General features: G+C 46.1%; 1 protein-coding gene across 2 annotated transcripts in view; it reads right to left on the bottom strand.

Annotated features, from left to right (window-relative positions):
- DPP6 (dipeptidyl peptidase like 6) overlaps positions 1-15,743 on the bottom strand; it is a 795,051-nt gene that overhangs the window by 259,732 nt on the left and 519,576 nt on the right. For both annotated transcript variants that reach the window (XM_061166191.1, XM_061166192.1), the window contains exon 5: positions 14,686-14,760. In XM_061166191.1, coding sequence (XP_061022174.1) covers positions 14,686-14,760 — 75 coding nt within the window. The remainder of the gene's footprint in view (positions 1-14,685; positions 14,761-15,743) is intronic.

Raw genomic sequence — 15,743 nt, 5'->3', positions numbered from 1 at the left:
GAGAACCTCCAAGCCCAGGCTCTTCCGACAGGAGAAGCCACCACAGCCCGAAGCCTGCAGACCACCATGAAGAGCAGCCCGCGCTCGCCACAACTGGAAAAAGCCCTCACAAAGCGATGAAAACTCAGCACGGACAAAAATAAACAAATACATCAATAAATTTTTTTTTAAATGAGAAAGAAAAACCAATTTTTCCTCATGTTCCATGTAAACTGAAATCCAGGAGATACTGCAGGCGGGCTGAGAAGCATCAAGACCAGAGTCCACTGAAGGTAGCGGTTCTGTGTGCGTTCTAAGTTGAATAATTACAGAGTCAGCTGTGAAGGGTTCTTGACTATTTCTGACATTAAAAGCCACCTTAGCATGAAAGGCTTTAGAAGATATTTCAGCAGAACACCTCTGGTACACGCGTGGCTTAACAAAAGTGCATTTGCTTTAGGAAGCAGGAATCACGGGGGCTGATGTTGGTCAGTGCCGTGACCGGCTTCCTGGGTGCGTGGTTTGCGTCACGCATTCACAGCCCAGGAGGCCTGAGTGATCATAAGCTTCTGAGTGGGGGCCAAGGGGGGCTCTTCCTTTTGTGAACTGAGTCACAGTGAGGGATCCATATGGGACAACCAGGCTGCAAGGCTCCCTGTGAGGGTCTTCAAGTCCAGTGATGGTAGAGACCGATCAGCCCGCATGTGACTGGAAAACTGTAAAGTGCTGTGGACCCTGTGGTCTGTGCAAGGGTCACTAATGTCTTCTTGCACACTCTTCCTAAGGGAGGAATCAGTGGGGTGTGGAGGAGCTCTGGGGTGACGGGCAGGTGGTTTTGCTGGCAGGGAGAGCGAAGGCCAAAGGCAAGACAGAGGTCCGGTCACTGAGGTGCTGAAACAGGCCTGAGTGTCACAGGTGGAGATGTGTCCAACAAAAAAGGACCCCTTACTGAAGGCGCCATCGAGGATGTGAGCAGGAAGTGAGCGGGGGACCCAAAGGCTGTAAAGTGGAGATTGGGATAAGCTGACTGGTGTCTAGGGCAGGCTGCAGGACAGGTGCAGCGGGAGGGAGGCCTGAGACAAAGACGCCCTTTGGGAGGGGAACTCAGTTCTCAGGACGCAAATGAAGACCTGCCCCAGGGAGCAGCAGTGGAGGAAGACCGAAGTGGACATGCCTGGTGGTGAGGGGAGAGGCGGAGATGCAAGGTCTACAGCTGGGGCCCTGGGACTAGGGCTGGTGGTGCTCGTCCCAACCCACTGACATGAAGAACACAGAAAGTGGAGCCAATTTGGGGGTGCAGATAATGAAATCAGTTTGCACACGCTGGGTCTGAGGTCCCCAGGAGGCAGCAGAACACACGATCTGGAGGCCAGGTGAGGACCTGGGGCAGACGTGACTGGGAGGCACTGCTGTGTAGAGCAGCACGCCTCAAACTCCAGCAGCGCACATACAGGTCACGTCCGTCTCTCCTCAAAGTGCAGGTTCCCATTCATGACGGTGTGAGCGGGGGCCTGAGATCCAGGGTCTCTAACAAGCTTCCTGGTGAGACGTATGCTGCTCGTCTGTGGATTTTGGGGGGTGCCGACAGCCTGCAGAGCAATTGCGGTTTCAGACAAAGCTGCCCAGGGCGAGGACGCTGCCTGAGGAGGAAGACAACCCAGGCCAGGATCCAGAGGAGAACAGCTACGTCTGTGTGCTGGATGTGCTCTAACTGCGCAGGCTTGGAGAAGCACGCACAGAAGCCTTGGGAATTCAGGACCGGGAGAGTCCACAGAAGGGGAGAGCCATGAGTAACCTCTGGGTCAGCCAAGAGGACCAGTCAGGGAGGCTAGAGGAGGGTGACCTTTGGGGCTGAACGTCTGGGTCCCCAACAAGCTCCTACACCAGAACCCCAACGCCCAATGTGACTGCATTTACAGATGGGCCTTTTAGGATGCACTTAAGGTTAAATGGGGTCACAGGGGAGGCCCCTGGTTTGATGAGACTGGTGTGCTCATGAGAAAAAGCACCAGCGAGTTTGCACACACACACACCCAAGAAAGGTCTGCAGCAAGATGGTGGCAGCTTACAAACCAGAAAGAGAGCCCGCATCAGAAATCACACCTGCCAGGACCTCGACCTTCCAACCTCTAAAGCTGAGAAGATTAACCTTTGTTGTTTGAGCCACCCAGTCTGCAGTTTTTGGTCCTAGCAGCCCGAGCTGATTAGCACAGATGTGGGCCCCATGAAGTGGGTGCTGCCGTAACCAATCGCTAAAAAGGTGGAAGCAGCTTTGGAACTTGGTGATGGACTGAGACTGGAGAGTTCTAAGTGCCTGCCAGGAAAAGCCTGCATTGCAGGGAGGAGACCGGTGGTAGAAATGTGGATGGGAAGGCCATTCTGACGAGGTCTCAGATGCTATTGGAAATGAGAAGAAAAGCAACTCTTGTTATAAAGCGACAACTAATTTTGACTGCATTGTGTTCCAGTCTTTGGTGGAAGATGGAGCTTGTGAGCCATGAAATTGGAAACTCAGCTGACGAGGCTGAATGTTGACGTGGCAGCCTGGGTCCTCCTGGTGCTCCTAGTGAAATGTGAAAGGCGCGAGATGAACCGAGGAAGGAAAGGTCGAGAAAAAAGGAAGTGGAACCGAAAGGCTTGGAAAATTCTCAGCCTGTCCCCACCACGAAAAGTGAGAAGGTTTGTTCTCGCCCTCTGGGTTTCTGAAGACCCACTGATAAGGGGGTTGGTGTGGGTGGGAACCACGAGTGTAATCAGCCACTTGTTGGCAAAAACTCAGGGCTGGGGCCACCTCTCCAGTGTGCATGGCCAGAACGCCCCACCTGGAGTTTCGGGGGCAGGACCCTCCCTTTCTGAGAGCCTTGAGGGTGATACTCATGCCCCACCCGGCCCAGGAGGCAGTATATGGACCCGAAGAAGATGATCCTCAAATCCTAAGACACAAAGAAACTCGCTTTGCTAGGTTCTTGGCATCCCTGGAGCCCATGACCCCTTTCTTCTCTCTGCCTTCTCTCACTCGGAATAGGAGTGTCCATCCCACATCTGTCCTAGTCCTACTGCTGTATTTTGGAAACACACAGCCTGTCTGCTTTCACAAGTTCACAGCTGGGGAGGAATTCAGCCTCGGGGTGAATCATGCTTGGAGTCTCACCACATCTGATGGAGATGATGCTGACAAGCGCCTCTGGACCGAGACTTACAGCTGATGTTGAGATAAGACTCTGGGGGCTCTGTGGACCAGAAGAATGTATTTTGAACGTGAGAAAAATACGAATTTGGGGAAACCAGGGGTTCAATGCTACAGAATAAGCTGTGACCCCTCAAAATCCATAGGTTGAAGCCCTAATCCAATGTGACTCTTCACTAAGGCAGTACCGATACTTCTAATTTGAGAAACTTAGCATCTGATAATGGGGCTCATCCCTGGGAAATTTTCTCTTGCCTAAGGGTCTTGTTCCAGGACACAGAGGGAGTTTATCCACTTTACCCGGGGTGTCCCAAGTGGCCTTAGTGGTAAAGAACCCGCTTGCCAATGCAGGAGGCATAAGAATCACGGGTTCAGGTTCAATCCCTGGGTCGGGAAGATCCCCTGGAGGAGGGAATGGCAACCCACTCCAGTATGTTGCCTGGAGAATCCCAGGGATAGAGGAGCCCGGCAGACTACAGTCCATGGGGTCACAAAGAGTCGGACATAACTGAAGTGACTTAGGACGCACACAGGCAAGCATCTGGGTCATGCTGCTGACTCACTCTCGCTGCCGCGTCTGCCTCTGTCTGCTCCTGCCGCTGTGCACACAGGGACGCTGTGATTCAGAGCCTCTCCCAGGCTGTAGTGCTCCTAACCCTTCCTGGGCGATCACTCATGATCCTCTTTCCCTCAGGGGTTCCAAGGGGACGTGCATTTAAATACGTGTGGATGGACTGGCCCCGGCACCTGTCTCCTCCCCGCCCGTCGGGTCCTCCTGTGAGGCTCGACCCACACTCCTCATTCCCTGGGGCTCCCTGGGGGCAGTCAGTCTCGAGGCTGGCAAAGCTGTTGGTTAATTCAGGCCAGGGGCAATCCAGTAAGAATGACAGTGGTGGCATGATGCAGATCAGAGTACTGGATGCTTTCACTAATCCTTTCTTATTGCCTCATCCAAGGACTTATGTAATCAGAGCTAAGCATCTACCAAATCTACTCATGGATTTCAGTCTCGTTACATCTTCTCATTCCCATGTGAAGCAGAGGTTTTCCTTCTTTGGGTGATTAATTATCTCTGGTAGCTTTTGGAAGCAGAAAAAAAAAATGAGAAGCTTTCAAAGCTCTTGATGCGTAGGTCAGGTGGAGAGCTAGGCAATGCTGGCTAGCTCGTGTTCCTTCTGCCTAAGAGGACGACTCTCTCCAGGGTGTAACTGCTTATTTATACAGCAGATTGCAGTTCTGGTGCAAGAGTAACACTGCATACTCCCCGTCTCTTCTCACCTTTAGTGAAAATTACTCACCCCTTCACACGCTTGTACACACAAGTGCACACTATACACACACGGGGAATCCTGCAAACATCAACACCTTTTGCCTGTTAAGTTGTCAGCACCACACAGTGGAGGAAAGTCACTGAAAATGCCCACGGCAGCTCCCAATTTAGGATCATTCAGGCAACGCTTTTTCACACTGTTCACGGTTTCTCGAGGCAAGAACACTGGTGTGGTTTGCCATTCCCTCCTCTAGTGCACCACATTCTGTCACTGGAAAAGACCCTGATGCTGGGAAAGATCGAGGGCAGGAGGAGAAGGGGGCGACAGAGGATGAGAGGGTTGGGTGGCATCACCAACTCAAGGGACATGAGTCTGAGCAAACCCGGGGAGATAGTAGAGGACAGGGAAGCCTGGTGTGCTGCAGTTCATGGGTCGCAAAGAATCGGGCATGACTTAGTGACTAAACAACAACAATAACACAAAAGCAACACACTGTTTCTGCTTGTTAATTTCTACAGATTCAAAACCCACGGTTACTGACTTGGCTGGAAGCCCCATCACGGTAGGTGTATCAGTAAACCCCGCCAAATCCAGACGTTGGTGTTCACTCACTACCACATCACAGAGTGAGCCTGAAGACTCCCTCTCTTGCTTTTGGGATTTTTGTGACAATACCACTCAGGAGTAAGGGATCCACTAAAATGGAAACAGACGATAGAAAATTAAAACCTACTGTTTAATAAAACTCCAAATTCCCAGGGTACTTGCTGTATCATCCAGAGAGCCCATCACCGAGTGTTTCCAGTTAAACAGCCTACTCGTTGCAGAAAACACGAAGGAAGAAGTGGAACCCAATAAACTCTTGAAAATGACATTCAAGAAAGTCTGTCCATTATTATAAAAATAATGTCTAGTTGCCCAGAAGGAAAGCAAGAGCATGTCCTAACCTGCTTCTGGAAATGGGCTGTCTGATTCTACCGCTGAGCTAAAATTTCCAATAGCATGTGCTATTGGAAACACTACGAACAGCACCTTCGTACCATTCTGTTAAATCATTTTCTCTGATGGCAGTTGGAGCTGAAAACCACAAATGGAACTGGTCCTAACTTATAACAAGGATGAATTCCTTCAGTTTTTAGAAACATAAAAACGCTCTAACCACCAAGGAGAGATAATGAGTCTCGGAGCCCTAGCTGTCGCTGGGAAGGCCCAGTGGCTGGGTCCACAGTAACCTCTGCATACAGTTGCTGTCCATATTAATCAGCTCCGAGTCTCTGCATACAGTTGCTGTTACACAGCTCACCCACAGTGATGGGCTATTAAACTGGAACTGAAAAACAGATCTTTACCAAGAATTTGAGGCCTTTTCCCCCTCTGTACATTACAATGACGGCCATTCACAATAAGAGCAATTAAATGTTCTCTGTTTCACGCTGCCCTATGTCACTCCACAAACCCACTCTTCTCATTTACATCTCTTCATTTCTTTCATTACTAATGACACAGCTTCGCTGGTTAATTGAGATGACTCAGAGACCCTCCTCCAGCCTTTTTTCTTCTCTTTTTCTTTGAAACAGCCTGGATGAGGCCACCGCCATCCGGAAGTGTGGCGGCCCCCTCCCCAACGCCCTCTCCTGCAGATGCTGAGCATCTGTGGCACCACGGAACTCTGGCCTGTGGCCTGCTTCTCAGACCCTCCCCGGGTCCTCCGAGACGCTGGTCCTTTGACTGGCAGGCTCTTCCTGAAGCTGTCCCTCCCCACTCTTGCCCTCACTGATGCCAGGCTACAGACAGATCACAACACCCTCTCTTCCATGGAGGGTCTCTTCATCTCTTCATTTCACCATAACCTTCCCGGTTACCGAGGGCTGGAAGATGCAGGAGAAAAGTTCTTCGCCCCGACCAGTAAATCCGCCCTCCGGTTCCAGGTCACACCCCCACCCTCCAGCACATCTTCCCCACACTGGTAGTTCCCTGAACCCCGCACCTGTCTTCTCTTTCTCCCACTGGCTTAGCCATCCCGAGACACCACCTGCAGCATCTCACATGCGCTTTCTGATGTCCACACTGCATCTATCCGCTGCCTTTGCCCACGCTTCCTCCCCTCCAGATTTCTGATCACTCCTCCACTTTCTACCTGTGGCCCCTCTGGGCTTCACCTCCCTCTGTGAACAGATGAGCGTCCATGGTCCCTCACGATAATCACTCCTTTGAAAAGAGCCTCAACTCCCCATTTCACCCACCTGCTTAATTCCAGCCCCAGAGGACACCAAACAGCAGAGGGGGCCCTGGACCGATGAGTGCTCCAGGAGAGGCGCCACCTGACGGACTGCCTTCCCCGCACCCTCATCCGCACCAGCCCTGCAGCCTGCCCACCCCAGCCCCTCGAGGGGAAGAGGCCAGCGGGTCCTTCTGCTCCCTTCAGACGCCCGCTCCTCTGCCATGACTCTCATGCATTACTGGGGAAAATAAAAGGATGCATCATGAGACACTCAACGGTCCCGCTGCCTCTTCACCTATAGACAAGCTTCTTCCTTCACCTGGAGGAGGTGTCCCTTCCCCGTGGGCAGAAAGTCCCAGAGACGGTGGGAGAGGGAGGAATGGGTTCAAAGGCCCAGAGGTCAGAGGGGGTGGCGGACAGAGACAGGGCTGCAAAGAGCAAGCGGAGGCGTCTGGGGCCTCCCTGCAGAGGAGCTGGCCATCAGTCTAAGGTGAAAGCCAGGGAGAGACCTACGTGATCTTGCGTACACGTCTGAAGGTTATCTGGCTGGAGAAGGGCCAGAGAAGAAGCACAGAGACCAATTAATGCCTGTTCCTAATCGTAGGCATGCCAGGTCAAAGGGTTGGTCCAGGACACCACTGGTCAGAGGGCATGCCACAGGTCAGAGGGCACGCCACGGGTCAGAGGGCACGCCACGGGTCAGAGGGCGCGCCACCTGTCAGAGGGCGTGTCACGGGTCAGAGGGCGTGCCACAGGTCACAGGACGCATCACGGGTCAGAGGGCAAGCCATGGGTCAGAGGGCATGCCAGGGGTTAGAGGGCACGCCAGGGGACATGCTCCGGGTCACCGCACACAGGCTATCTCTTGTTAAAGTCACTCAAGCTGCACGCCCAGAGCTGCACGCATGGCCTCATTAGGGCTTTTTGCTGCCTGCAGATATGCCCAGAAAGCCTCTTTTTGTAACACTCCATGATGCAAATAAATATTTCAAGCACCTACAGAAACCGTTCTCCAAAATATTAATCAGTACTTTTGGCCCCATAGAGTGCTGCAGGTCAGTTCAACCCTCTTTCTCCCTCTGTCTGGAGCATCATTTCTCTCTCTCACACACACAGACAATCACCTCAACAATGTTTGCACTTTGCGGGGAAAAGAACCATTGTTAGATCCACATTTTTTCCCATGTCCAATTCTGTGCTTTCAAATCTAGCTCTGAAACCAGAATAGAAAGACAAACAAAAATAACAAAACAAAAAACCCGAAATTCTGCGCGTGTGCATTTCGAACCAGTTTTGTGTTGACAACACAACAACAGCAATCCCCCGAGATGTGAAGCAGCTTTCACTTCAGGAACAAACAAAACTCATCCACCAAGACGGAACTTCTGGCACGGGAAGGATCTACTCCCTCCAGAGGCAGTGAGCGGACCCGAGACGCCGGCTCAGCCCGGAGCAGAGGCTCCTGAAAACTCTGAGCAGCTGCTGGACATCCACGGCCCCGTACAACCACACGCGGCGCTTCACGAGCGGTGTCACAGCACGCAGGGCAGAAGTCGCGGGACGGTGTCCAATGACCCAGCAGAGCCTTGACGCGTGGAAACGTGTGAGGGACTCATCTGGCAAGAACCACTGGGATGGGCTGGTTCCCTGAGGATGGCCCAGAAAAGGCTTGCGGACAGTGCAGAAAGATCTAGTTCAAGAGCTGAACAGTTACGAATTCCTTTCCCTTAGTCACTACGGGGCAAAGATTTCATCAGTTCTTCTATTGAAGAAGGACTGGCTGGTGGGTCAATTACCAGAAGCACACAATAGTAACTACAGTGGTTGAAATAGGAACTTATACAGTCAGAATTATATTAATTGAGTTGTAGTAGAGTTGTTAAGTCAGTCTATAAGTTTGGTTTCGTCTCAAGTTATTTGTTTTTAATTAATTTTAATTGGAGGCTAATTACTTTACAGTATTGTAGTGGTTTCTGCCATGCATTGACATGAATCAGCCAGGGGTGTACATGTGTCCCCCATCCTGAACCCCCCCCCCACCTCCCTCCCCATCCCGTCCCTCTGGGTTGTCCCAGTGCACCGGCTTTGAGTGCCCTGTTTCATGCATCAAACTTAGACTGGTCATCTATTTCACATGTTTCAATGCTGTTCTCTCAAATCATCCCACCCTCGCCTTCTCCCACAGAGTCCAAAAGTCTGTTCTTTATACCTGTGTCTCTTTTGCTGTCTTGCATATAGGATCATTGTTACCATCTTTCCAAATTCCATATATATGTGTTAGTATGCAATATTGGTGTTTTTCTTTCTGGCTTACTTCACTCTGTATAATAGGCTCCAGTTTCATCCACCTCATTAGAACTGATTCAAACGTATTCTTTTTAATGGCTGAGTAATATTCCATGGTGTATATGTACCACAGCTTCCTTATCCATTCGTCTGATGATGGGCATCTAGGTTGCTTCCATGTCCTGGCTATTATAAACAGTGCTGTGATGAACATTGGGTGCATGTGTCTCTTTCAATTCTGGTTTCCTTGGTGTGTAGACCAGCAGTGGGATTGATGGGCCATATGGCAGTTCTATTTCCAGTTTTTAGGGAATCTCCACACTGTTCTCCATAGTGTCTGTACTAGTTTGCATTCCCACCAACAGTGTAAGAAGGTTCCCTTTTCTTGACACCCTCTCCAGCATTTATTGATTGTAGACTTTTTGATATGGCAGAAGCCAAAGAAATATTGTAAAGTAATTGTCCTTCAATTAAAAATAAATTTAAAAAATTTACTCTCATAGACATAGGTATTGGAGATTCTAGAATTCTGCTGAGGTTCACCTTAAACCAGGCAGGTTTGACCAGATCTACGTGTGTTTGGCTGTTTTTCAAATTTCATATGAATTATAAAGTTCATGTTCCCTTAGATGGCAAAATGGGCTGTATAAACTTACCACAAGGGCAGAAAAAGGGTAGCAATTTATTAAATTTGAAAACGGCTTCAAATTCCTGCAAGAAGTTCGGCATGAAACCACCTTATCTCAGGTCTGAGCAGGGTGCCTGTTGGGAGAGGGGGTGGGAATCAAGAACCTTGGGGCTGAGCACCTCTCTCCCCAACTGAGGAGGAAAGATGCTAGAAGCCAAGGGGCCACACAATCCTGTGTCACCAGCATCTCCAATCGTCCGTCTTTCAGAAAAGCAAAGAGAGTAGGTCTGTGATTTGGCTCAAAGCTTTAAGTGCTAGACACCTAAAAAGTGCAAGGAAACTGCCACTTTCTGCCTCTGTAGGAAGCAAAGGTGCCCAAGGCCGATTCACACACATGTGGGCTTCTAGACCCTCTGTGCCACAGACCACAGGCAGGGCTGACCAGGGATGCTGGGGGATGAAAACCTTGACAAAGGGGGTGAGGGGGCAGGAGGCAGGGGTGGGAGTCTGGGATTAGCAGGTGTAAGCTATGATAGACAGGATGGATAAACAAGGCCCTACTGTACAGGAACTAGGTTCAGTAACCTGTGATAAATCACAATGGAGAAGAATAGGAAAAAGAATACACACACACACACACATATATACACACAGACACACACACACACACATATATACACACACACATACACATATATACACACACACACACATATGTACACACATATACACACACATATACACATACACACATATATATACACACACACACATATATCTCACCTAAACACTTTGCTGTGCAGTAGAAATTAACATAACATTATAAATCAACTCTAGTTTAATAAAATACATTTTTTAAAAACCTGACAATAATGACACCTGGGTCTGGATGGAAGCATGCTACCTCCACAAACCACCATCTGTGTTTAGAGTAACAAATGATTCGAGTAACTTCCCCAACTAAGTGGTATCCTCTTTAACTGCTAACACACAATCCTTAGAAGCCAGAAAGAACATAATAGTAGTTCTGTGTACACTCTCCTTTTATAGCACAAAACTTTAAAAAGCTCTTTAAGATGTATACCAGTACAGCAAGAGACATATATCCACATTTAATGGCCTAATTTCTCTCTGTATTCTACTTTTATTGCTAAATTTGAGATTCCAGAAGTAGTTAGTACTAAAAAAAAAGAGTAAGCTTTCACCTGGGTGCCTAAGAGAATGGTAGCAATACTGTATTTCCCTGGATTTATGTAGTATCTTTATACCACCAATCTTGAAAGTATCATAATAAAAACAAAAAATCATAGCGAGAAGTTACATAGATAGAACCCATGATGTTCGAGATCTGGATTAGGCATCTTCTTATATCATGAATTTAATCTACACAGTAACCCAGACAGCTAAGTGATCCTCCATGTTGGTTTCACAACATCCCTAAGTCAGTAATGGACAGGACAGCATCTCCACTTCTCCGGCAGGAGAATCACAGAGGTCTAGGCCACCTGAGGTCATCAGAAAGTCACTTGCAGAGGACCAATGAGAACTCATTTTCCTGTCCCAAACACAGCCCTCTATAGAGGCTATCATCACACCTCTTGGCCTATCTGATTGGGGAGCCACATAAGGAATGAAGAAACTTTTTATATTCCCTCAGCAGATGTGTCCTGTGCATAAGAGAAGTGGGGTTCAGTCCCTGGGTGGCGAAGACCCCCTGGAGGAGGGCATGGCAACCCACTCCAGTACTCTTGCCTGAAGAATCCCATGGACAGAGGAGCCTGGTGGGCTACAGTCCACGGGGTCACAAAGAGTCAGACACAACTGAGCGACTAAGCACAGCATAGCCTCTCCTTTAAACACTGCAGCCAAAACGTCCACAAATATTCACTGGCTCTTCTAGAAAATAACTGCTAGGAAAGAATATTTTCCAGATATAATTTCTCTTTCCTCTTTGAAAGTCACAAAATGTATTAATATTTTTAAATGATCTAAGATATCAAGGTTTAAATTTTTCCCCTCCTCCCCTAAGAGTTTGAGAAACTCTTCACATTTGCCAAATATACTTCGATATGAAGGAACATGGTTGTTCTAATTAGATAACTTAAAGGAAATTTATTCCTATTAGTATAGTTTAGTTAGTATAGTTAAAATAGCTTTCAAATTAAAAATAAAAAAATTACTATCCCCCAATGTCTAGCTTAGTTTCAAGAGAACCCTTTAGAAGTGATACATTGAGAAATGTTATGAAATTCTACAAGTAAAACAAGCAAAATAACAGAAACACTGGCTCTTTGTGGGCAGGAGTGGTCTTCTGAGCAGAAGTGAAAGGGTGTATATAAACATATTTTGCAAACTGCAGGACTGGTACACATAAGTAAAAACATAATACTGTTTATTACTTTTCAATTCTAGAGACATTTATGGATCTATAGGCATCTAAGGCCTGGAAAAATTGGAAAACTGTGCTTGGGTTTATCTTTCTCAAATCTAATTGCTAACTTTTTATATTTTTTTAAAAGGGTAATTTTGAGACCATTTTAAAAGCCTATGGTTGACACAGTTAAAAATTAGCTAATTTGTGGATGTTCAAGGCTGTTAGTTAAGCTGTAAGTTTAATAACATTATAAAAGTCTAGTAGGAAAAAAACATATGCTAATTAGCAAGATCCCATTTCCCAAATAACCATGGAATGTTTGTTACTTAAATGTTTCACAAATAGAGGTCTCTTTCTTTCATGACACACATTTTTTTTTTCCTTTTGGTGTATTTGATAGAATTTCAAGGACTTAAAAAAAGTCACTTTGAATCTTGACGCAGAGTTAAGGAGTTCAGAGTGAATACAATGCCACAAACATATCTGTCCAGCACCAGAAATACACACGTGGTCCTGGGCCACATTCTGAGGGGACGGACAGGACGTTAAGGACCTCCTGCTCTGTGAACAGCTGACGACATTAAAAACGGGCAGATGAAACTAGCTGATGTCAAACAACTGGGAACTGACACAACACTGCAGCTAGTCTGAATGGCCAAGGGGAAGAAATACACGGTCCAGGCAGGTTGCTTGGACAGTCACAGGCTCAGTAAGGACTCAGCACTCGGGAACTGTCAAGGCTTACTTCTTTGACTCAGGTTAAAAATATCCAGTTCTGTAGATTTTTTAAAATATAGCACACATTTTTGATACTCTGATCATTTCTACAGTTGAAAATGTAGCTAAATCAGTACAATTTTTTTTTTAAATTTCACATTTTCCCTCAATTGAGAAATCAAACTGAACACACGTCTACTCCAAAGGCCATCGGATGCTGTGAAGGGAGAAAAGCGTTAGCTCAAGGTGTCTATTTACAGCCTGTTGTCTACATGATGAAGACTCGATTTTAGCAAAATATTCTTTCCCGAAATGGCATCAGCTGCAATATGATCCTCAGGCATTGTTCCCCGAGGAGCACCAAGAGGAAGGAGGAGGATGGTGGAGAACTCCATTATGGACAGAACCACAGGGTCCCAGGTACTCCAAGTGAGCAGGTAGGAGAATCTCCTCTAAAAGATTCTGAAGAACAAATACAAACTTTGTTTTGAAGTTTCAAGGAGCAGGACGCTCATTACCAAACACGGCAACTCATCCTACTGTTGAGATCCTCCTATTTTTAAAAGACTGTCGAGTAAGATGACCTGAAATCTGTCTTTTGATGCTTTTCTCGCTCGGGCATTGCTTTTGTCTCCTCGGAGCAACTCGGAGTTCATTCCCCCATTCCTGCAAAAGTCCTTCAAATATCTGCTGGGATTCTTCTCTTATTCAAGGGTGGAGGTTACATTTTTGGCAGCTTCCAAGGGCAGTGAAAGGGGTTGGAATACCATAAGCCATGACCACCACACTCAGAGGCGTGTAGGGTTGGGTGTAGGATGCGTGGAGTCCCAAAGCTAGTATGTCAAGTTCACTGACTTCCCTAATCAAATAGATGAAGATGACTGATTGTTCCAAAGGATTCAGATGGAGAAAATGAAAACTTTTATATAATGGACATTTTCAAAACTGGTAAATGGAAAACTGAAGATGGAGAATTTACAAAGATCTACTTTTGGAGTAATAAATCTCCAATTGAAGTTTTAATTGAGACTGAAATCCAGTTGTCAAGAAATAATAATCCAGCTGTCAAGTTACTTTGAAAAGAAATTCTAAAATGTTTAGAATCGGAGTTGCTTCTCCATGCAAACCCCAGCTTCCTCGCTGATGTGTAACTCAACAAGCTTGCCTGGCTCGTGCTGGGGGAAGATTCTCTGAAACTCACCAAGGAGCTACTCAGATATGAATGATGATGCAGGTACCATTACATCTCACAGAAGCTTCATGAAACTCTAATTAGAATAGTCTCAAAAGAACTAGAAAGCAGTGAAATTCTACATTTTATTTGCCAGAGAATAAAGTTCCACTGATACATATTTCTAAAGCTGCTAATCTCTTGGAAGCCGAACATCTGTTTCACTTTAAGAAATACATTGCACCCTCTTGCTCAATTTAAAGAGCCAAAATGAATTCTAATATATTAGCACATTAAAAAGAAGAGAGACCCAGTTTTAGAGTGCTACCAAAGACCAGGATGAGATTTCATAAAAAATTCTGGTGAAATTTTATGGGAGATTCATACAGGAAGTGCTAAAAACAAGGGTTTATATAAAGAAAGTGACGGTTCAAGTTTTCTCTAGAATACTGTGATGACAGGAGATATTTAACACTTGATTTTAACTTAGGGAGAATCTGGAAGTCATTTTTTGTTCTTAGGATAAAATGTATGGCATGATTGAGAAAATGGCAAGAAAAATAATTTACAAAAGGGTAAAATAAATCAATAAAAAGACAACTTTTTGTTACCAAGGAAATCCTATGAAATAGGCCTTTAAAGGAGTGATTTTTTTTTTTCTCTGCTAAAAAGATTTTCATACCTTTCCTCTCTCCTAGGTGGCAGTGTGGCATAAAAGGAGACTATCCCAGAACCCATTAACTATCACAGGATTCAAAGATCAGTAAGAATAGAGATTCAAGGAAAAAATACTCAATATGATATTAGAATAAAGAAACACATTTCTATAAATAGGAAGGAAGAGTACTCACTGGTTCCACGTTATATGAAAAAAGAGCGTACTCTCTATCTGGAGATATTTCATATCTGATGGCTCTTAATGATTCCTAAAAGAAAAAAAAAACAAAGAATTTTAAAACGTTACATATAACATAACTCAAAATCTTGCAGTGAGACTGTGCCTGCTGGTGCCATCTTCAAAATTTATTAACAAAGTTCCTTTGTGGCAAAGTTGCTAAAGTCTATTAAACATGGCTATGTACTTTTTTTGGCTAGTGGAATAATGTTCAGTTACATAATGTTGTTTTTACACCTTATTTGTTGTTTTTCAAATTTCAACAAAACATATTGTTATCTATTGAAACAAGTTGATATAAATAAACATAAAAACAATTCTTTCCCCACAAGATTCCCAACCTCTCTGTGTCTTTAAGCATGGGCTTCCCTAGTAGCTCAGTCGCTTATGCCTGAAATGCAAGAGACTCAGGTTGGGAAGATCCCCTGGAAAAGGGAATGGCAACCCATTCCAGTATCCTTGCCTGGAGAACCCCATGGACAGAGAAGCCTGGCGGGCTACAGTCCATGGGGTCAAAAAGAGTCAGACACGACCTAGCAACTAACACACATCTTTAAGCATGCATTCCTTTTCTCATTGTTATACTTAGAAGCTTATATTCAGCAGATTTGTTCCTAAAATAGAATCACGTTCCACACCTGATCTGGCAACCTGCCTTTGCACCTCCAAGGACGCTGAGTCACAAGTCAGTGGATAGAGGACTCACTGTCATGTTTTCTTTCAAATTCCTTTATAGCACACAGGTGATTGTACATAAATGAAATAATCAAAAATGCTGTGTTTCCCTTGAACTCGTCTCTCTTCTCTGAAGCACTCGCACTGCCGTACAGACCCTCACACCCAGTAAAAGAGCCCAATATTGTCAGCTTGGCATGCATCACTCTATACATGATCCTCTGACCACATGCAAACATTAGATGTTTAACTACAGCTAAAAATCACGTCACCCTGCACAACTTTCAGGTCAGTTTTCTCATGCAACAATAAAGGAAGGAAATGACTCTAAAGCAATTA

The sequence above is a fragment of the Dama dama genome, chromosome 18, assembly GCF_033118175.1.
Source record: "Dama dama isolate Ldn47 chromosome 18, ASM3311817v1, whole genome shotgun sequence".
Taxonomy (NCBI): Eukaryota; Metazoa; Chordata; class Mammalia; order Artiodactyla; family Cervidae; genus Dama; species Dama dama.
Note: the sequence above shows the minus strand (reverse complement) of the source record. Positions and strands in the feature narration are given on the sequence as shown.